We start from the raw sequence: 22,658 nt of genomic DNA on the forward strand, positions 1-22,658 counted from the left end.
TCTTTTTCTCTGGGGATACTCCTTGTCTTAAAGTTTATTTTGCCTGATATTAATTTCCAACATTGTTCAGATCAGTGTTATATTTCTCCCAACCTTTTACTTTCAACTTATTTTTATCTTTGTATTTAAGAATATCTCTTGTAGGAGTTCCTGTCTTGGCGCAGCGGAAACAAATCTGACTAGGAACCATGAGGTTGCAGATTCGATCCCTGGCCTCACTCAGTGGGTAAAGGATCCGGTGTTTCCTTGAGCTGTGGTGTAGGTCGAAGACGTGGCTCAGATCCTGTGTTGCTGTGGCTGTGGCATAGGCTGGCAACTGTAGCTCCGATTCAGCCCCTAGCCTGGGAACTTCCATATGCTGTGGGTGTGGCCCCCCCCAAAAAAAGAATATCTCTTGTAGAGAGCAATAGTTGGATCTTGCTTTTTTATTCAGACTTGACAGCCTTCATTTTTTATCTTTCTTTCTTCCTCCCTACCTCCTTCTTCCTTTTCCTTCTTTTCTTCCTTTTTCTTTCTTTCTTTCTTTTCCACCCTGGGCCAGGGATCAGACCCGAGCTTCAGTTGCAGCAATGCCAGATCCTTAGCCCACTGTGCCAGGCTGGAGATGGAACCTGTGTCTCAGTGCTCCATAGTTTCTGCTGATCTTGTTGCACCATAGCAGGAACTCCAGTCTCTGCTTTTTAATTACAATGTTTAGGCCACTTACATTTAATGTAATTATTGATAAATTTGGACTTAGGACTTCCGTTTTTTTTTTTTTTTTTTGGCATGCCCACAGCATATGGAAGCTCCCAGGCAAGGGATCATACCAGAACCACAGCTATGACAATGCCAGATCTTTAACCCATTGAGCCACCAGGGAAATCCAAGACTGTCATTTGCTCCTTGTTTTATATCTGTCTCATCTATTGCTAGAAAAAGAAGACAAAAATTCACCAAGGATATAGAAGACCTGAGCAATACTATCAACCACCTTGACCTAATTACATTTATAGAACATTTTACCTAACAACTGCATAATGCTTGTTGTTTTTATGGGGAAACAGAACATTCACCTAGATAGGCCATCTTTTGGGCCATAAAACATACTCAGTAAATTTTTAAAAATTGAATCCTTCAGGGAGTTCTCATCATGGCTCAGTGGTTAACGAATCTGACTAGGAACCATGAGATTGTGGGTTTGATCCCTGGCCTTGCTCAGTGGGTTAAGGAGCCGACGTTGCTGTGAGCTGTGGTGTAGGTCGCAGACTTAGCTCAGATCCCGAATTGCTGTGGCTGTGGTGTAGGCTGGCAGCTGCAGCTCCAATTAGACCCCTAGCCTGAGAACCTCCATATGCCGTTGGTGCAGCCCTAGAAAAAGAAAAGAAAAAAAAAATTGAAATCCTTCAGAGTATATTCTCAGGAATTAAATTAGAGATCAATAAAAATAAGCTTTCTAGGAGTTCTCTGATGGTGCAGCAGGTTTAAGGATCTGGTGTTGAGACTGCTATGGCTTGGGTTGCAGCTGTGGCGCAGGGTCGATCCCTGGTCCCAGAACTTCCCAGTGCCACATGTACAGCCCCCCGAAAAGTGAACACTATAGTCAGGAAATGGCTGCTTGTGGGCAGAAAGGGGGGATTACAATTGGAATGGGGCGCATGTACAAGACTTCTGGGTAGATTCTAGTTCTTGACATGACGGGGGCTATAGGAGTGTTTGTCTTAGAATAATTCATTAAGCTCTGCATTTGTTTTGTGTGTTTTCCACACTTGTGCTTTATTTTACAATGAATAGTTTTTAAAAGAATAACAAGGCAGTGTTATGAACAACTTGATGCCAATAAATTCAACAACTTAGTTGAGACAAATTCCTTGAAAAACACAACTTACCAAAACTAACCAAAAATGAAATTAAAAGCTGGAATAGCTCTATATGTCAAAACCTCCTCCATAAAGAAAACTCCAGGCGCAGATTATTTCACTGATGAATTCTAGCAAATACTGAATAATAATACCAATTTTACACAAATGCTTTCAGAAAACAAAGGAGGAGGCAACACTTCCTAACTGCTTTTAAGAGGCCAGTATAACCTTGATACCAAACTTAAAAAAAGTTTATCAGAAAATTGAACAACTGTATTTTGTTGTATTGAGGAATTATTAAGTTTTAGGTGCAATAATGGTAATAAATATCTTTTAGAGATACATACTGAAACATTTACAGATGAATTGAAATCCTATCTTGTTTTGCTTCAAAATAATCTCGGTTGGGGGAGAGTAGTTGAGAGAATAAATAAACCAAGATTGGCCAGAGGTAATAATGATCAAAGCTGGATGGTGGGTGCATGGAAATTCATTGTACTATTTTCTCTATTTTTGTTTACGCTTGAGATTTTATATAATATATAACCAAAAAAAACTACAAATGATTAAAGGATGTTAAATATATAAAAACCGTTAAGTTCACAGCAATAATTTAAAGAGAGCAAAATAAAAATCATTGAACACCAAGTTACGAGGACATCAACTTACTACTTTGAAAGGAATAAATAAAGGAAGAGATTGAAGAATTCATCTTGCCATTCTGGTATGAACATTATTCAGGGTAACCGAATGGTCCCGGAGAATGTGAAAAAAGTTTTTCTGTACAAAATTAGAATAAAAAAACAATAACATTAGAAAATCGTAATTTTGTAATCACTAGTGAAATCACCAATTCATAAAATGGTCATTAACGGATGATAAAAACAATCTGGAGAACAGCTGACAGGAGACTATGTGACGCAGGATCAGGCTTTCCCCACCTGAAAATGGGAGAAGCCTGGGGCCTGAAATGGGCAGTGGGGGCGAGTCATCCAACCAGGAACCTGTGCTCCTGCGTATGTAAAAAATAAATCTTTCTTGTGACTCTAATATGGGGCAGTTGATTATAGAAGTTACTGTAAAACTATACCATTTATATATTAAAACACAGACGCACGTAGTTCTTTATATTTTCAAAAATACATACATATCCAAACACCTACTGAACACATTATGCTTGGGTTAGGGAGGGGAATGAGAATAGGGATCAGGGATTAAAAGACAAAAATAAAACAAAAAAGGGGCCTAGTATGAACTGACGATGAGAGTTCACCGTGCCTGAGGTGCGTGGTTTAACTATGAAGGAATAAAATACAGGTTAAAAGAGAGACAGCTAATCTACCCTTTTCTAGAGAGAGCCCAAGCTGGTTAGCTGGTAATTATCTTCTGTCTTGACGCACACACAGTGGTTCCGGAGAGGAGGCAGTGCTGAAGACAGAGCCTGGTGGAACCCTCTGCCGTGTTCACCAGGAGAGTCTCAGGCCTGAAAAGTTCCCTAAACGGAGAATTTCTCCCGATTCTGACCTTCGCTCTCAGCTTCTTTGGTTATGGCAATGCAGGAGGCATTGCGCTTCTCCAGACATGGGGCTGGGACCTGGTATCTCCCCTCTTGGCACCACTGCTCACTCCAGACTGGAGGAGGCTGGACAAAGCATAGAGGCGTATTCTTGGCCTGAGTGCATCGTCCTGCCCACGCGCCATCTCTGCTTGGGGAAGGCTGAGTGACGGCCCTTCCTCCGAAGTTGTCCAAGTCCTCATCCCCAGAATCTGGGAATATCCTACTTTATATAAAGGAACTAGGAAGATATGTTCAATTAAGGATCGTGAGATGGAGAGACGATCCTGGATCATGCCAGTAAGCACGAAGATATGTAATCACAATGCAATTCTCATAAGAGGTGACAGGAGGATTAGAGAAAGATGTAAGGATGGGAGCAGAGGTAGGAGGAGAAATACTGTGCTGTCGGCCTTGAAGATGGAGGAAGGGGCCATGAGCCGAGGAATGCAAGCAGCCTCTAGAAGCTAGAAAAGGCAAAGAACTGACTGTCCCCTAGACTCTCCAGAAGAGGCCTGCCAACACATCCAAACTTAAATTAGCCCAATGAAACGGATTTTGAACGTGTGACCTCCAGAATTGCAAGATCATACATTTGTGTGGCTTTCAGCCATTAAACTTGTGTTACTTCAGCATTCCCATCGTGGCTCAGTGGTTAACGAATCCGACTAGGAACCATGAGGTTGCGGGTTCGATCCCTGGCCTTGCTCAGTGGGTTTAGGATCCGGTGTTGCCGTGAGCTGTGGTGTAGGTTGCAGATGTGGCTCGGATCTCGGATGTGGCTCTGGGGTAGGCTGGCGGCTACAGTTCCGATTCAACCCCTAGCCTGGGAACCTCCATATGCCGCAGGAGCGGCCCAAGAAACGACAAAAAGACAAAAATAAAAATAAAATTTGTGTTACTTTGTCACAGCAGCAATAGGAAATATGTACAATGGCCCTGCTGCTGGGAAGCATAACCTGTTCTAGGAGAATAAGTTCTAAGAGAGAGGGGAGTAGGGACTCAGAGGAGGCTTCCTGGAAGTCCCTGTGGTCAGACTGACCTAGGTTCATACCATAGTTCATTTATTACCTATCTGTTAATAATGCATTGCTGGAGTTCCCTTCATGGCTTTCAGTTAATGAACCTGACTAATATCCATGAGGATGCAGGTTCGATCCCTGGCCTCACTCAGTGGGTTAAGGATCCGGTGTTGCCGTGAGCTGTGGTGTAGGTCACAGACGTGGCTCAGATCCCGCATTGCTGTGGCTGTGGTGTAGGCCGGCAGCTGTTGCTCCGATTTGACCCCTCGCCTGGGAACCTCCATGTGCTGCGGGTGCGGCCCTAAAAAGCAGAAAAAAAAAAAAAGCATTGCTAGGAATTAAATAGAATATTTCAAATTACCTATTACTACCTAATTAACCACTTTTTAAATTATAAGTCACATCTCCTTGTGGGTTTACATACATTCATTCCTCCATTCATGAAACAGGTGTCACTGAACACCCAGTACGTGCCTGGTACCACGCACAGTGAGCCCGTGTCCACTGCAGGCTCCAAGCATTTCTCACCTAAGCTGCCACTGGGCTTCCAGTCAGGCCAGTGCTCACCTTTACTGCCCCATCCTGAAGGCAGGCTCTTACACTTGCCCATTCACTTGGTCTCATGTCTCCTTGGAGGACTCCTCCCAACTAGGCCCACCCCTTTCCCTCCCAGGTGCTGTTCTGCAGGTGCCAAGAATGGTCTCATCTCTGCCTTTACCCTGAGCCCTGACGAAAGTCCCCAGTATGCTCCCTCTGATCATATTTTCCTTTTTTTAGGGCCACACCTGTGGCTTATGGATGCTCCCAGGCTAGGGATCGAATTGGAGCTACAGCTGCCAGCCTAAGCCACAGCCACAGCTACAGCCACACAGAATCTGAACTGTGTCTGTGACCTCCACCACAGCTCACAGCAACCTGGATCCTCAACCCACTGAGTGAGGACAGGGATCGAACCCGCATCCTTATGTATATTTGTCGGGTTCGTTTCCACTGAGCCACAACAGGAACTTCCATATTTTCAAGATTCCATTTTCATCTCATTCGCCCCTGTTTTTCTGCGTCTCTCCCTTTTCATCCCTTCTCTTTCTCTGAGCTCCCAAAACAGGTCCCCTTTATAACCCAGAAAGGTCTTAACTAACCCAAGAGCTAAGCCTTAAGCAGTCAGTCCAGAGGCAGGGAGGAGGGACCAAGGATGTGTGTCTACTGGGGACCCTGGGCTTTCCTGGTGGCGAAATGGAGTCTAAGGTATTGAGACAGGATGCCCAGACCTACCTGGAGTTCCCAGGCAGCCCCACTCACCCTCCTCTCCAGTGCCTCGACCTCCAGATGCCCATCCAACAGAGCTGTAAACCCTTGGCCTCAGAGCTCCCCAACTCCACGGGACCTATCTGGATTTCGTCCTCTCTCATCTCCCACCCACGTCCCCACCTCTAAGGCCCAAATCTGCAGCGCTGGAGTTCTGCCCCTGTGGGCCTATTTTCCCTGCCTTCCCAGAAAAACAGCCGGTTCAGGATGGATTTTCCTTATATCTGCAGTCCAGACGAATGCACCCTTTACCCAGTCCTGGTCCAAGCTTCTCTTTCCTCGGAGCCACAGCTTTCTCTAAACACCTAGCTGCCTCTTTAGGGCGGGATAAAAACCTAAGCATTACAGCAGGAGGAAGAATGCGTTCAGATCCTTTAGGCTTGGGTGACATTGACAGATCAACACTGTCACCCGAGTGTTGTCACGGATTTACCGTGGGTGACTCTGGGCAAGTTGCTGCCTTCTCAGCCTGTCTGTGCAGTGAGGGGTCTGGTCTTTAAGGAATATCTCTGAGCCTGAAGGTTTCACCCAGCTACCCCAGCAATGCTACATACTAGCCACAAGGGGGCGGACGATCCCTTCAGCTCAGAAGTTAGTCCATAAAATCAACAAGGAAGCTGCCAAAAGGAATACAAGGGTTCCAATAAAAAGATAGTTACCCAGGGCACTACAAACTGGCAACAGAGTCAAGAATGGGAGAAGGTATTTGAATTCCCAGCCTATGGGGAAGTCAGGAGCTCCAACACCCGTACGGGTGGTAAGGAGAGGGCTGGCGGGCAGCAGAGGAAAAGAGACTAAAAGCATTCCTCAGGGATTTCAGTCACTTGGAGAGGACGGGAGGAGAGAAGGTCTTTAGGGGAGAGCCGCCAGCTGAGTGTGTTGCCCCCAGAGGACTGGAGTGGGAGGTTACAGAACAAGACTTGACTTCAGTGTTCAGGGGAACAGGAGAGGACCAGCTTGGCTTCTGCCCCTTCTGCAGCACAGAATTAAAAACAGAGAAAGTGTAGGAGCTATTCTGGGATTTGAGGAAGACTCCTCCAACTCAGGAGGGCACAGCGAATAGGCAAGGATCACCTGACATCCTTTTTTCTCATTCCTGCCTTCCAATCACCTAGTTGCAGGGCCCAGGAAAGAGAGACCAGTTACCTGGGGTTCAAAGGGTTAACCTCCAAGCATTCATACTCTGACGTCAGCCCCAGGCCTTGTCCCTCCCCTCACTCTGGACCTGTCACCTCCTTGAGCCCCAGGTTGGCAGCTTCCCTGAATTCCTTTCTTGGTATAATTCACTCAGGCCCTAGGACCCAGGCCCAGAGCCAGTGCCCTGCTCCCTCCCAGGTCCCAGGAGTCTAGAGCTTGCTCTAAGGGAGGAAGGGAAGCAGCCCTTCCTTCAGGCTTTCCCCCCTCCCGGGAGGTGGGTCCTGGGACCAAAGAGCCTCTGTCTTTCTCTGCCACGCCCCCCATTGTAACCCAGACAAGGGGATTCCTTGTGTCCGTGGCCCAGCTTGAGCAGGCATCCTAGTGACCAACTGGTGGAAGGTCTGGGGCAGGATGGGGGCAGGGGAATCAGTGGATCTGAGAAGATACCTCCCCCTTTCAGAGATTCTGGTACACCCCACGCCGCTCCTCCCTCAGGTTCCCAACAGCAACAGGGAGCAAAGGCTGAGGGACTCATCTACATATAAAAAGCCTGAGGCCTGAAGTGGAAATGGAGACGGTGTGGTGACACAAAGGCCGAACCTCCAGCAGCCAGATTCGGAGTCAGAATAAAAGAACGGGGACCACGCTGGGGCAGGGTAAGACAGGGGCCTGGGGCGGGGCAGGCCAGACTTGGGAGCTGTAGATGAAGGCCCCTGCCAGTTTCCTCCCTAAAAGCACGAATGCTGGCACCAGAGAGGCACATGACCAGAGAGGGAGTGAGAACCCCTAGGATAAAATGAGAAATCCCACTTAAACAGTAAAAACACTTCTGGGAAAAAGGACAGACAAGTGACTGAGAAACTTTCCTGCCAGGAGGGTGGGATGTTCCCCCTCCCAGAAGTAGTGAGAGGGAGAATAAATGATATGGTCTCACTTAGAAGCAGGGTCTCAGACCCGCCCCATGCTGACCTATCACCACTAAGAGACGGGCTCAGAGGAAAGGCTAACCCATCGTGGCAGGAAGTGATGTCACTCAGACAGGAAGCGGTGGGTCCACCAACCCCACAGCCTTTGGGACGGCCGTCCATGGAGGGTTAGCCCTGAATGTCCATGTCCCTCCCCCATCCTCCATCTTGGCCAAGAGCGGGGCCAAAGCTCCTAGACGTTGGGTGTGGTAATTTTTTGGTTGCTGCACCCACGGTATAAGGAAGCTCCCAGGCTAGGGGTCGAATTGCAGCTGCAGCTGCTGGCCTACACCACAGCCACAGCAACGCCACATCCGAGCTGGGTCCGTGGCCTACACCACAGCTCGCCCAACGCCAGATCCTTAACCTACTGAGCAAGGCCAGGGATCGAACCTGCATCCTCATGGTTACTAGTCAGATTCATTTCCGCTGAGCCACGGCGGGAACTCCTGGGCGAGGTAATTATAACCCCATCTCTTCGTCAGTGATTTCCCAGGGATGCTAAACCCTCAAATCCTTACCTAGTTGGAAGGAAAGAGGAAGAGATACCATCACACTTGGAGCCACAGGTCAAGCCTCTGGGGTTAATGTATCTATGGAAATAGCTCTAGGGACCCAATAATTGAAGCATAGGAAGAGCCTCCCCAGGGACAGAGGGATGCTGAGGCCAGGTTTCCATGGTAACTGATTTCAATGCAATCTCTTCCTAACTCCAGATTGAGGGAGAATAGATTCGAGGGAGACCAGGGCCTGGCGATGAAAGAGCCATAGGAATACTAAAGGGTGGAAGAGTTGTTACAGGAAGGTCACATCGTCCTGGCACTGGCCCCAGTACCAGTGGGCCTCAAAGCCCAGCTTGGCACTCTCATCCTCTGGCGGCTCGGGAGGTCCACCTTGGAGCCCCTCCCCTGGGGGCTTCCACAGAGCCCTCAAACTCCCTAGCCTGGCAGCTGTCAGGTCCAGCTCAGTCCTGGCCCTCTCCCCAGTGGGTATAACCTTTGCCCAGTCCATCTCGGGACGGGGAGCCCCGGGGGGGCCCTGTTCATCCAGCTCGCTGGGGGCCACCGTGTCCAGGAAACTGCCGATGGAGACACTGTCCAGCCGGTCAGTGGAGCTGGCGTCTGGCAGGCTGTCCCAGCTGCCTCGCCTTGAGCGGCCTGGGCTCCCGCCCGTCAGGCTATATTGGCTGCTGGTGAGGCTGCTGCAGTGGCTGGTCAATGTCCCCCGCTCCTCCAACAGCCAGCGCACCGCCTCGATGCCCTCGTTCAAGGTCACCAGCTGCTGCAGGATCTTCACGTCAATGGCTCGCAGGTAAGCCTAGGGGAGTGGGAGAAGCAGTCAGTCCCAGGTTCAGCGCCATGGGTTTTCTGCAGTGTTTCTGGAGGCCCCCGCCTTGTCATCCAACCAAGTATGCTCCACTTTTTTTTTTTTTTTTTTTGGCTTTTTAAGCCCGCACCTGGGACATACCGAGGTTCCCAGGCTAGGGGTCGAATGGGAGCTACAGCTGCCAGCCTGAACCACAGCCACAGCAACATGGGATCCAAGCTGCATCTGCAACCTACACCACACATCATGGCAACACCAGATCCTGAACCCACTGAGGGAGGCTGGGGATCAAACCCGCCTCCTCATGGATACTGGTCAGGTTGGTTTCCGCTGAGCCATAGTGGGAACTCCCTATGCTTCACTTTTAAGAAGCATGGAAATAGAATGGATTGGAGTGTGGGCTTTAGAAGCAGATGGACTGCTCATTAAAATCTCAGTTCGACAACTAACAGCCACCATACGACTGTGAGCAACTTTCTTAGCTTCTTTGAGCCTGGGTCTCCCTGTTTGTGAAACAGGGATAAATGGCACAGGGTGGCCGTGAGAATTTCGAAGTGCCGTCTACTGAGTAATGAGCACTGTGCTGGCACAAAGTAAGGTCTCAGTATTAAAGCATTAAAATCCAATCCTACTAAGATTTGAACTTCGTAGATAGGGTATTAACTATTGAGCCAGTCCAGATTCACCAGAAAGACTTAGAATCGGTCATCCAAAGAGTAGCCTGAGAGGGGTCAGGTGTTAATTGGAAAGCACGCTGGGCCTAAAGGAGGCGGGAGCTGGAGGATAAAGAGGGCGTTAATCTGCATCCCCGGTCCCTTCAGGATGCTGGTAGCATCTGCCACAGGATGGAAGGCTTGGCTAGAGCTTCAAAGAGCTTTTTCCTCTACTCTGCCCCGGCCTCCCTGTGTGGACTGACTTACTAGGTAATCTCTAGGGTCCCTTCCAGCTCAGATGCACTGAGTTCTATTCCCCCAGCACAAGTCTGAACCTGTCTGCCCCTTGCTCAAGAACCTGTAGGAGCCTTGCGTGGCTCTCAGAGAATAAAATCTAAACACTTTGGCGGCAGGGATTCAAAAGCCTGTCACGGTCCAGTTCTTGCGCATCCCTCTAACCTAACTGCTAGCATGTTTCTATGGGAACTCCAGGTCCTGCCACGCAAGACTTTCTAAATTTCATTTTATTTAGTTTTACTTCTAACAAAAGTAAGAGAGGAGTTCTCTTGTGGCACAATGGGTTAAGGCTCTGACGTTGTCATTGCAGCAGCTTGGATCGCTGCATGGTGCAGCTTCAATCCCTGGTCCGAGGCGTGGCCAAAAAAAGAAGCAAACAGTCCTGCAAGATTCATTATGAAAAGTATCAGCTCCCCCATCCTAGTCCTAAATCCCACTTCCCAGAGACATCTACTATTAATTTCTTAGCTGTTTGTTACTTACTTTCTAATTTTCAAATAATATGCTACTTAACTAATTTTTTTTTTACTTACTGATTTTTAAGTTTTAGGGTTTTTTTTTTTTTTTTTTTTCTCTTTTTAGGGCTGCATCCACAGCACACGGAGATTCCCAGGCTAGGGGTCAAATCAGAGCCGTAGCTGCTGGCGTACACCACAGCCACAGCAACACCAGAACCAAGCCGCATCTGCGACCTATACCAAAGCTCACGGCAACGCCAGATCCTTAACGGCAACGCCAGATCCTTAACCCGCTGAGGGAGGCCAGGGATAGAACCTGCGACCTCATGGATGCTGGTCAGATTCGTTTCCACTGAGCCACAATGGGAACCCCGAGTTTTAGGTATTTTCTATTGACCTTGCACACAATGGAAGGTTAAGGATTTAACCCTTTCATCTTACTCCTTATTTCTCTGCCATCCCGATACCCTTCCCATCTCCCCGCATCCCCAAAATGTGCAATAAAATTACTTATTCAGCCTTTCCATTTTAAGAATTGGAAATGCTATTCACAACTAAGCCGTGTGGTTTTACTGTGGCTACTTTTCCTCTCACACTTTATGTTTTCCTTTGTAAATAACAATTATTATCGTTGTTATTATTACACGACTACTGCTTGGCTTAGTCTGGGATATCGTTATCAGTAAGCCATCCCTAAACTCTCTCCCAGTTGTCTGCGTTTCCCTCTCAGGGCTTTTTTTCTTTTTTTGGGGGGGGTCTTTTTGCCATTTCTTGGGCCACTCCCGCGGCATATGGAGGTTCCCAGGCTAGGGGTCCAATCGGAGCTGTAGCCGCCGGCCTACACCACAGCCACAGCAACTCGGGATCCAAGCCGCATCTTCGACCTACACCGCAGCTCATGGCAACGCCGGATCCTTAACCCACTGAGCAAGGGCAGGGACCGAACCCGCAACCTCATGGTTCCTAGTTGGATTCGTTAACCACTGCACCACGACAGGAACTCCTCAGGGCTTTTAAACATATGTTCTATCTATTCCGTCTTCCTCAAGGCAGTGCTCTAGAAGCCTCCTGATCTGCTCTAACCTGTCCCCACTGCACGGCTGTCTGCCAGGGGTCTCCCTTCACGATCACCTTGGGGATTCCCTTTGCCTCTCTCCTGAGTTGGATCCCCTCTTTCCTGGATCCCACATCTTCTTTATTGATTTACTTCCTCATGTGTATGTGTGGTGCTTTTCTTTCAGCAGCTTCCTGAGAAAGTCGGCACAGACTATACCTGCACAGGAGGTATATTTATTGAAGCTTCACGTTTTAAAATGTTCCCCCCAAAAAAGAGTTCCTTTTCTCTTCTCACACTATTGACCTTTCGGCTGAGTACAGAAATCTAGGTTGAAAAATAATATTTCTTTGGAATTTAAAGCATTGCTTCATTAACTTCTGCCATTCTGACTCCCGACTCCCTTGGAAATTTTTTTTTTTTTTTAAGGGCCGCACATGAGGCACATGGAGGGTCCCAGGCTAGGGGGTGAATCATAGCTGCAGCTGCCTGCCTGTGCCACAGCCACAGCAACGCCAGATCCAAGCCGAGTCTTGGACCTACACCACAGCCACAGCAATGCCAGATCTGAGCCTTGTCTGCAGTCTGCACCACAGCTCACTGCAACACCGGATCCTTAACCCACTGATCGAGGCCAGGGATGGAACCTGCAACCTCATGGTTCCTAGTCATATTTGTTTTCTGCTGAGCCATGAGAGGAACCCCCTATTTCAACTTCTTGACCCGCTGAGCCACAACAAACTCCCAGCTCTTATAATCTATAAACGCGTGTCCTTCAGTTCTGGGAAATTTTCTTTAATTATTTCACTGAGGATTATTTCTCCTCCAATATATATATATACTTTTGGCCTTTCGGGAAATACTGTGATTTGGATAGAGAGCACTCTGGACTGATCTCTATGTTTTGTTTTGTTTTTTCCTCTTCCATCTCTTCCTATATTTATTCTGGTTTCTGAAATAGTTCAACATTTCAACCCTTCTATTGAGTTTTTCATTTTTTCCTATTATGTTTTTATTTGCAAGAGTTGTTTCTAGGAGTTCCCTTTGTGGCTCAGCAGGTTAAGAACCTGACTAGGGGAGTTCCCGTGGTGGTGCAGTGGCTAACGAATCCAACCAGGAAACATGAGGTTGCGGGTTCGATCCCTGGCCTTGCTCTGTGGGTTAGGATCTGGCGTTGCCATGAGCTGTGGTGTAGGTTGCAGACAAGGCTCGGATCCCACGTTGCTGTGGCTCTGGTGTAGGCTGGCAGCTACAGCTTCAATTGGACCCCTAGCCTGGGAACCTCCATATGCTGTGGAGAGCGGCCCTAGAAAAGGCAAAAAGACAAAAAAAAAAAAACAAAAACCTGACTAGTACCCACGAGAATTCGGGTTCAATCCCTGGCCTTGCTCAGTGTGTTAAGGATTCAGAAGCTGCAGCATAGGTCAAAAATGCAGCTCAGATTCAGCATTGCTGTGGCTGTGGCGTAGGCCGGCAGCTGTAGCTCTGATTCAACCCCTAGCCTGGGAACGTCTATGTGCTACAGGTGTGGCCCTTAACAGCAAAAAAAAAAAAAAAAAAAAAAAGAGTTGTTTCTGGTTCTCTGAATATTTTTTTACAACTTGCTATTTTTGTTCCTGACTGCAATATTATCTCTTATCTCTTTAAGGATGTAAGTAATGATTTTTTTAAGTTCTCATCTCCCTGTATCATCTCTATTTCATTCAAGTTGTTTTCTTTTTTATGGTTGCACCTGCAGCATATGGAAGTTCCCAGGCTGGGGTCAAATTGGAGTTGCAGCTGCTGGCCTACGCCACAGCCACAGCAATGCTAGATCTGAGCCATGTCTGCAACCTACACTGCAGGTCATGGCAACGATGGATCCTTATTTTTTTAATTTATTTTATTTTATTTTTGGTCTTTTGTCTTTTTAGGGCCTCATCTGTGGCATATGGAGGTTCCCAGACTAGGGGTCAAATCAGAGCTGTAGCCTCCAGCCCACACCATACCACAGCAGTGCAGGATCCAAGCTGCATCTGCAACCTACACCACAGCTCAAAGCAACGCCAGATCCTTAACCCACTGAGCGGAGCCAGGGACCAGACCTGGGTTTGTTACTGCTGAGCCACAGTGGGAACTCCTCAAGTTGCTTTTTTCTGTTTGTATAGATCTATATAGTAAGAGAGTTTTTTCAGATGTCTTAACAGTCTTTAGCTGCTGCTCATATGTCAGTGATCTCTAAAAAGCTGCTGGACACTCTGTGCCTGAGGCTTGTCAGCTCGGAACCTCAGGAAGGGTTATCTGGCTAGGCTGTTGGGTTGGGTGAGGCCTGAAGGCAGTATCTTTTGTGTTTGATTGTTTGTTTCTCTTGGGTTCATCAGATTCACTGTATTATACCCGTCAATTTTTTTTTTTTTTTTTGGTCTTTTTTTGCCATTTCTTTGGTCATTCCCGCGGCATATGGAGGTTCCCAGGCTAGGGGTCGAATTGGAGCTGTAGCCACCAGCCTACGCCAGAGCCACAGCAACGCAGGATCCGAGCCACATCTGCAACCTACACCACAGCTCACGGTAACGCTGGATCCCTAACCCATTGAGCAAGGCCAGGGATCGAACCTGCAACCTCATGGTTCCTAGTCGGATTCATTCACCACTGAGCCACGATGGGAACTCCACCCATCAATTTTTTTTTTTAATTTTATGGCCAAATCTGCGGCATATGGAAGTTCCCAGACCAGGGATCGAACTCACACCTCCACAGCAACCCGAGACACTGCAATCAGATTCTTAACCCACTGCACTACCAGAGGAACTCCTATATTATATCCACTGGAAAGTACACTGTAAGCAAAGTTGCCAATATTCTGGGAGCCAACTAAGGGGGAAAGGTTGGAAGGAGTATTATATAATATTTAGTATATTTTAATTTAATCCCCCTTGCTCTCGAATTCTGCTTGGTATCTTCCGATCTGGAGAACTTCAGTTCTGTTATTTCTATTTACTTATTTATTTATTTTGCTTTTTTTTAGGGCTGCATCCAGGGCATATGGAAGTTCCCAGGCTAGGGACTGAATTTTTTTTTTTTATTTTATTTATTTATTTATTTATTTTTTGTCTTTTTGTCTTTTGTCTTTTGTTGTTGTTGTTGCTATTTCTTGGGCCGCTCCCGCGGCATATGGAGGTTCCCAGGCTAGGGGTCGAATCGGAGCTGTAGCCACCGGCCTACGCCAGAGCCACAGCAACACGGGATCCGAGCCGCGTCTGCAACCTACACCACAGCTCACGGCAACGCCGGACCGTTAACCCACTGAGCAAGGGCAGGGACCCGCAACCTCATGGTTCCTAATCGGATTCGTTAACCACTGCGCCACGACGGGAACTCCTGGATAAATATTTATTGAATTACTCAGGAAAGGCCTGCTTTACTCACACCTACAATGATAAGCCAGAAATAAGACCATGTATTTTACATGGAGAAAAACATAGACACTGGAGTCAAGCAGACGTGGATTCAAATTCCACTTTTCCCATCAACGAGCCATACGAAATTGCACTATTCTTTTCTTTAAACAATTTTCTTCATTGTAAAAAGATGATACTATCTATTTAAAGGTTTACTTTGGAGTTCCCGCAGTGGCTCAGTGGTTAATGAACCCGACTAGCATCCATGAGGTTGCGGGTTCCACCCCTGGCCTCCCTCAGTGGGTTAAGGATCCAGCGTTGCCATGAGCTGTGGTGTAGGTCGCAGTCGCAGCTCAGATGCCGCGTTGCTATGGCTGTGGCGTAGGCCGGCAGCTGTAGCTCTGATTCGACCCCTAGCCTGGGAACCTCCATATGCTGCGGGTGCGGCCCTAAAAAGACAAAAAAAAAAGAAAAAAAAAAAGGTTTAAGAAATAGAAGGAACATATTAACATGCATGGCATATTGTCTGACAAGTATTCATCAATCAATAAAATGGCAGCTATTTGGCTTCACACATTACTATGGTTGACTTATCTAGTACAGCATAGCACAGAAAATTTTGTACCTGAAATTATTTGTTTTTGGAAGAACATCACAACTTGAACTCAATTAAACAAATGCTTATTGGGTACCTGGATTTTCTAACAATTACAAAGATAACAGAGACTCTCCCTGCTTAACAGAAGCTTATGTTTCAATAAGGAGATGTGGGCACAAATAACTACAGGATCACAGACCTTAAGGACTATTTGTGACACATGATGAAAGAGATTATCTTCAGTTATTTCATACTATGGACAAATACATTAACAGTGAAACCATTTAACCCGTGACCAAACCAAACATATTAAACGAAACCTCTTGGAGTTCCCATCGTGGCTCAGTGGAAACAAAATTGACGAGTATCCATGAGGACAAAGGTTCGATCCCCAGCCTCGCTCAGTGGGTTAAGGATCCGGCGTTGCCGTGGGCTGTGGTGTAGGCCAGTGGCTACAGCTCTGATTCGACCCCTAGCCTGGGAACCTCCATATGCCGCAGGTGTGGCCCTGAAAGGAAAAAAAAAAAAACTACTTCTTATACTAAAAATGCTTCTCCTACCATGCTTTCCTCTCCTTCCCTCCCTTCCTCTCTTCCTTCCTTCCTCTCCCCTCCTCCCTGTGTTCTTTTCTTTCCAAAATTTACATTTCCAGTCTTCTGCTAGGATAAAGGATTGGTGGGCACCTTGTTGCCAGTCAAGCAGGGCATCATAGAGCATGAGTCTTAAACAGACATTCATCCACCCTTATGTATTCAGCTCTACTTCTGTCCCCAGTTCCAGGCATAGCTGAGACCCACTCTTGAGACCTTGAGACTGTGGTGCAAAATGGATTGTTTTTCAACTCTCCTCATTGCTGGCTTGCAGTTCAGCTTTCGGCTTCCAAAATGTTGTTCCTATCATCGTCTCTCCTGTTCTTATCATCATGGCTTCTTGGATTTGAAAGTAATCCTTCTACTGGCTTTTCGTGGCGTTTCGGGTAGGAATGGTGTAATGCATATGTTCAATGCGCCATCTTGAACTGGCAATCCTACTGGCTTTATTCAAGGACCAACTCAAATGTCACCTCCTCTAGGAAGTCTTCCCTGCACTTTCACAAGATGGAATTAATTAATCCATTCAGCCATGGAACAATATTTATTGTTGTTTGGGATTTTTGGGGGTTTTTTTGGCTGCCCCAGGGCATGTGGAGTTCCTGGATCAGGGATCAGATCCGAGCCTCAGTTGCAACCTTCACCACAGCTGCAGCACGATCTTTAACCCATCTCGCCAGGCTGGGGATTGAACCTGCGTCCCAGTGCTCCAGTGATGCTGCCAATCCCGATGCACCCCAGTGGGAACTCCAAATATTTTTTTATAGGCATGGCATTGTGTAGGTAAAGCAACACCATTTCTTTCCGTCAGAGAGTTCACAGTCTAGTGGGTAAGATAACACAATCACACAAGCACTTAATATTCAGTGTAGCAAATGCCAAGGGACACGAATGCCACACAGAGAGTAGAGGGTACCTGCAGGCCATAACCCAACCGGGGGAGTAAAGAAATGCTTCCTAGAATAAGGGACATGAGCTGAGACTTGAAGGTCAAGTAGGACTTGCCCAACAAAGCAATGGGGAGCCTTTCCAACCAGAGGAAGCAGTTTGTCTTCTCCAGTTCAATTATGTCTTTCTAGGAGTTCCCGTCACGGCTCAGTGGTGACGAAGCTGACAAGTATCCATGAGGACACGAGTTCGATCCCTGGCCTCTCTCACTGGGTTAAGGATCCGGCATTGCCATGAGCTATGGTACAGATCTCAGACGCGGCTTGGATTCCTTGTTGCTGTGGCTGTGGTGTAGGCTGGCAGCTACAGCTCCCATTCGACCCCTAGCCTGGGAACCTCCATATGCCGTGGGTGCGGCCCTAAAAAGACAAAAAAAAAAAAAAAAAAAAAAAAAATTTGTGCCTTTCCAGAGCACAAATCTGATCATGTCACTCTACAATGAAAACTCTTCCAGGAAGCCCTCCCTTGGTTCCAACAGCACCTGTCATCCTCTACTAGGGTGGTTTGGTTTGTCCGTCTCCCTGCTTCCCTAACCCAGACTCCTGAGAGCAGCAGACCATGCCCGGTCTGTTTATGGTGCTTAGCCTAGGACTGGGTAGGTCAGATTCAGTTCTGTGATTTTCTCGGCCCCTCTGCTGGTCCTAGGGTTTTATCATGCTGTTGAGAAATGAATCTGAGGACATGAGTCTATAGTTCTGGGACAGTGGGATTCCCTGACTGTGACAGCATCAGTCCCCAGAATAGAAGAAAGCGAGGCTTTCTTGCCAAAAAAAGAAATGCTCATTTTACACCATCTCTTTGGAAACAGAAAGAGGATAAACAGCTCAGAAGACATGCAGTCTCTGAAGCCACTTCAACCCGATTCTCTTCCCAGGGAGATTCAGGCTCCTCATTCCTCCCCTTAGCACATCACATCAGACTCTGCCCAGCGCTAAGGTCACGCGTCTGGCTCACTCAGGGCTCGATCTAAATCAAGCCCTAGGATAAAAGCCCAGAGATCAGAGTCCTGGCTCCCTGGTCCTGGACTGAGATTCCCAGAATGTTGTCACCAGGAAGACTCGCAGAGATCACCTGCCCCCCACCCCCACCCCCACCCCCATCCCGAGAAATAGAAAAACAGGCGAAGAGAAGCAGGGCTCTGCTCAAGATCACAAAAGGAGCCAGGACTTGAACCCGTGCCTTCTCTCTCCTGGCTCAAAGCTTTTGCTCAAACTGCTCAGTGGGGGTGGGTTGTCATGACAACAGTTCTGCGGGTGGGAAGATTAAATAGGGGACATTGCCATTGTTTCCCCCTCCCACAGATCCCAGAGTCTGTCTGGTTCACTCAGCCTTTGCAGAAGCGAGGGAAGCAGCCCAGAGGCAGGGGATGACCTTGGCCTCCAGAGTGGGCCTGCCCCCTCCCTGCAGGGAAACTGGGAGAGGAACAGTTGAAGGACGGTGCTTAGAGGGCTTGGACTAGCTCTGCCACAAGGAGCTCAGAGGAAACCCACTGCCTGGCCCCTGGTCCTCCCTGTGTGCAACCCAGTGGGTCGGGCAGAGGGCATAAAGAGACCAAAGACACCTGAGGCCCGGGGGGGAGAAAGGAATCCATGGGGTACATAGCGCCCCCGGCCCCCACCCCCTACCCCGTACTGGTCCCCCGGAAAGCTCCCTCCCTCGTGCTCTTCACGGGCAGCTCAGGGCCCCAGGCCAGGTTGGTCAGAAATGCCCAAACAGAAGTTGTTTGTTTTTGTTTTTGTTTTTTGTCTTTTTTTGTCCTTTTCTAGGGCTGCACCAACGGCATATGGAGATTCCCAGGCTAGCGGTCAAATCGGAGCTGTGGCCACCAGCCTATGCCAGAGCCACAGCAACGTGGGGTCTCAGCCACGTCTGTGACCTACACCACAGCTCACGGCAACGCCGGATCCTTAACCCACTGAGCAAGGCCAGGGATCGAACCCACAACCTCATGGTTTACTAGTCAGATTTGTGAACCACTGAGCCACGAAGAGAACTCCCCAAACAGAAGTTAAACGTACCCGCTTTGGAGTTCCCACTATGGTGCAGGGTGTTAAGAATGATTGCAGCAGCTTGGGTCACTGCGGAGGCGGGGGTTCAATTCCCGGCCTGGGGCAGTGGGTTAAAGGCTCCATTGTTGCCACAGTTGCAGTGTAGGTCACAGCTGTGGCTGGAATTCAGTCCCTGGCCTGGGAACGTCCATATGCTGCAGATGTGGCCATTAAAAAAAAAAAAAAAAAAGTTAAATGTACTCCTTAAAGTTTATAAACAATAATCTCCAAAGGCAGAAAAGAGAGCCAGAGAGACTAGGCATGGCTACTCCCTGGCTCCCACTGTCAGCGCAGGCAAGCATGCTTAACTTGTGTAAGCGTGCTTCCTCTGTGAGACGGGAAAATGATGATTGCTTTTCTAACTCTAATGACAGCAAAAAACGTTTCATGTGTCTGGTGCGAAGCAGGTCTCAATGGCGAAGCTGTAAAGCAAAGGCAGATCATTTGGGTTCAAAGCCTGGTTCTGCTTTTCACTTTTTGTATGACTCTATACCTCAATTTCTTTTTCTTTTCTTTTTTTTTTGTCTTTTGCTTTTTCTAGGGCTGCTCCTGCGGCATATAGAGTTTTCCAGGCTAGGGGTCTAATCGGAGCTGTAGCCACCAGCCTACACTAGAGCCACAGCCACGCCAGATCTCAGCCATGTCTGCGACCTACACCACAGCTCACGGCAACGCCGGATCCTTATCCCACTGAGCGAGACCAGGGATCGAACCTGCAACCTCATGGTTCCTTGTCAGATTCATTACCCACTGCGCCGTGATGGGAACTCCTACACCTCAATTTCTTTCTTTTTTTGGGGGGGGGCACATGCAGAAGTTCCAGGCCCAGGGATCAAACTCAAGCCACAGCAGCTACAAGAGCCATAGCAATGACAACACTGGATCCTTAACCCGCTGAGCCACCAGGGAACTCCCTGTACCTCAGTTTCTTCATCTGTAATATACCATCTACCTAATAAACTGCTGTGAGGACTCGTAACATGCTCAACACGATGCCTGGCACTTGTACTTGGTGAAGTCAGTTTCCAGAGCAAGACACTCTGAGTAAGCTCTTTCTAGGCCTTGAGCTAAAGTTTGCACAGCGAGACAAAGCTGGACCCCTCGCTTGGATCAGCACAATTACAGCCCTACTCTGGAGAATTTAACAATTGCTCCAACCTTCCAGGCCAAGTAGACACAGGGCATTCAAACCCTTCCCCCAGGAAGCCTTCCCTGATTACTTTGCCCACAAAGCTCTCCTCCCAGCCTCTGAGGTTGTCAGGGAGCCTCCATTTCCACCCTCTCCCCACGCTCCACAGTTCAGCCTGGCACAGAGCTGGGCACACAGTAGGGCTCCAGGAAGACCTGTCCGCTGACATATTTACTGTGGGTTCCTGTTTCTGGGCCAGAAAGTGGCTGGCAATTCCTCAGTTCCCCAGAATTGGCTGCAAAGTGGTGGCAGGTGTAAATCACCCCCTTCCCCGGAACCAGGGAGCCTGGGGAGTGTGTGCCCAACTGCCCTTTTGGCTCTGAATCTAGATGAGCAGCAACAGGAAAGGGGAGTTTGGGTACCTGCTTCTTTCGCTTCTCCTCAGATGAGATGCAAATATCCAGTGTACTTGGGGGTTGGCAGGAAGGAGACTGTGTCAGAAGTGATGGGACCCCTAGCCTGGGAACCTCCGTATGCCTCAGGTGCAGCCCTAGAAAAGCCAAAAAAAAAAAGGAAGAAGTGATGGGACCAACACTGCTGGCGCTGCTCCTGTGTGTCTGCTAAGGTTCTAGGAACTTTTGAATATTTTAAGTGGGTGCGGGGGGGCGGGGGGGTGTTGAGGAAAGAGGATGTTTTTAGTGGCCCTAGTCCAGGCAGTTTTCACCCATATCGCTTCTGTGCGAAATCTTGTGGTGGATACTGGGGCCTGAGAGGAACAAACCCTGGGCCCAGTCTGCAGAAGGAGAAAAAACTGGTCGCCCTGTAATGGTGGCTAGGCCGGGAGAGGTGGCCTCCAAGTCAGGGGGAGCGGGAGATCTGTGCTGCGCCAGGTTCTCAGGGCTTCCCCGTCCCCTCCTCTCCCTCCCAATTATTTGGCAGGAAAAAAAAAAAAAAACTTAGAAAAACCGGCACCTCCCATCCTGATTCCTCAGGACCCACGAACACCCCACCCACCCTAGGTGGGGAAGGCGTTCAAAGGACCCCAGGGTTTAAAGATTGATTAGGTCGGAATCCTGAGGAGTTGGGCGGGGAGTTTTAACTCCCTCCTCTCCAGCCCAACTCCGAGAGCGCGAGTCCATCCCTCCCAGCCCCATGCTAGGGTCTCCGGCCCCCTGGCCCATGGAGCCCACACTCACCAGCTCCGTCCTCAGCGCCATGATCTTGTCCCCCAGGCCGTGGCCGGTGCTGGGCGCCCCTGGGAGCAGCAGGGCGCCAGAGGTGCCCGGCTCCCACTCGCCTCGCAGCCCGCGCAGCAGCCCTTCGGGGGTCTTCCTGCCCACCTTGCCCTCCACGTCTCGAAGGTCAGGCGTCTGGGACTCCGCAGTCCCCTCCATGCGGGTCTAAGGCTGCACAGGGATGGGCGACCGGAGCCGGGATCCCGCTCCTGGGGGTCCTCCTTCCTCGGCCGCTAGTACGGAACCAGTGGGTCCCCGCCCGCTCAGTGCGGGGGCGGGAGGAGGGCGCCGTAACCCTCAGAAAAGCCGCGCAGAGCTCTGTGTGTTTGTGCGTGTGTGATTGCGTGTGTTTGCGCGCGCTGGCTCCGAAATGGGTGAGGCTGGGCGATCCTGCTTATGCACCTGGAGGAGAGCTCAGCGCCTGCTCCCGACTCTGGCACTCAGTCCAGCCAGGTTGTCAGCAGGCGCCCAAAGAATGTTTGCTGAATGAAGGTTAAGCATTTGCAGTTAGGGATGTGGGATTTTAAGGAACAGTGGTAACAGAGATGCAGAGGGTTTTGGAAGGCTTCCTAGAGTAGAGGAGCTGAGTCTGTAACAGTGGAGGAATTTAGCTACCCACTGATGCACGCACACACAAAACCAGTGTAGCCACTAAATTTAGACTATAAGCGTGGAAAGTCAAGTTCTTCTGGCCAATGAGGGGCAGCCAGTATTGAAGCTGAAGGGGTCCAGATGGGCTACATCGTGATCTTGAAAACTGATGCCTCTCAAACTTGACTATGCATATGTGAAGTTTCTGTGAATCTTGTTAAAATGCAGATAACTGTTCCATCCATCTGGGGTGGGGCCTGGGATTCTGCATTTCAAACAAGCCCCCTGCCGACGGCCCTGCTGCTGGTCCAGGGACCACACTTGAGTAACAAGGTTATAAAGATGGTTCTGTGCGTGGATTTTATTCTACGGGCAATGAGGTGCCATAAAAAACTTTTTATGCTCTAGCTTGATTTTGATTTTCAATCCGAGTTATTCAAGCCCATCATTACAGAAAGATGTGTAACGAAAACATAGCTATTACCGCCATCCTATTCTTTGCCGCCTCTAGTCGCACTACCCAGAG

The 22,658-nt window shown here is 48.6% G+C and overlaps 1 protein-coding gene and 1 long non-coding RNA gene across 2 annotated transcripts; one reads left to right on the forward strand and one right to left on the reverse strand.

The window, feature by feature from the left end:
* Positions 1,726 to 22,210, reverse strand: LURAP1 (leucine rich adaptor protein 1). Its single transcript, XM_003128025.4, has 2 exons — positions 21,503 to 22,210; positions 1,726 to 9,142 (listed from the first exon to the last, which is right to left on the reverse strand). The coding sequence occupies exons 1-2, from the start codon at positions 21,698 to 21,700 to the stop codon at positions 8,621 to 8,623; spliced, it is 720 nt and encodes a 239-aa protein (XP_003128073.1). The 5' UTR covers positions 21,701 to 22,210; the 3' UTR covers positions 1,726 to 8,620.
* LOC110261237 lies at positions 7,381 to 16,650 on the forward strand. Its single transcript, XR_002345222.1, has 3 exons — positions 7,381 to 7,516; positions 9,065 to 9,136; positions 16,366 to 16,650. It is a non-coding gene; the product is annotated as an uncharacterized LOC110261237 (long non-coding RNA).

Source organism: Sus scrofa, chromosome 6 (assembly GCF_000003025.6).
Source record: "Sus scrofa isolate TJ Tabasco breed Duroc chromosome 6, Sscrofa11.1, whole genome shotgun sequence".
Lineage (NCBI taxonomy): Eukaryota > Metazoa > Chordata > Mammalia > Artiodactyla > Suidae > Sus > Sus scrofa.

Coding starts and splice junctions, on each gene's coding strand:
- LURAP1 (XM_003128025.4), bottom strand. CDS start 21,700: ATGGAGGGGACTGCGGAGTCCCAGACGCCTGACCTTCGAGACGTGGAG. Junction 9,143..21,502: donor TGGCGCTGAGGACGGAGCTG/GTGAGTGTGGGC, acceptor CCACTCCCCTAG/GCTTACCTGCGAGCCATTGA.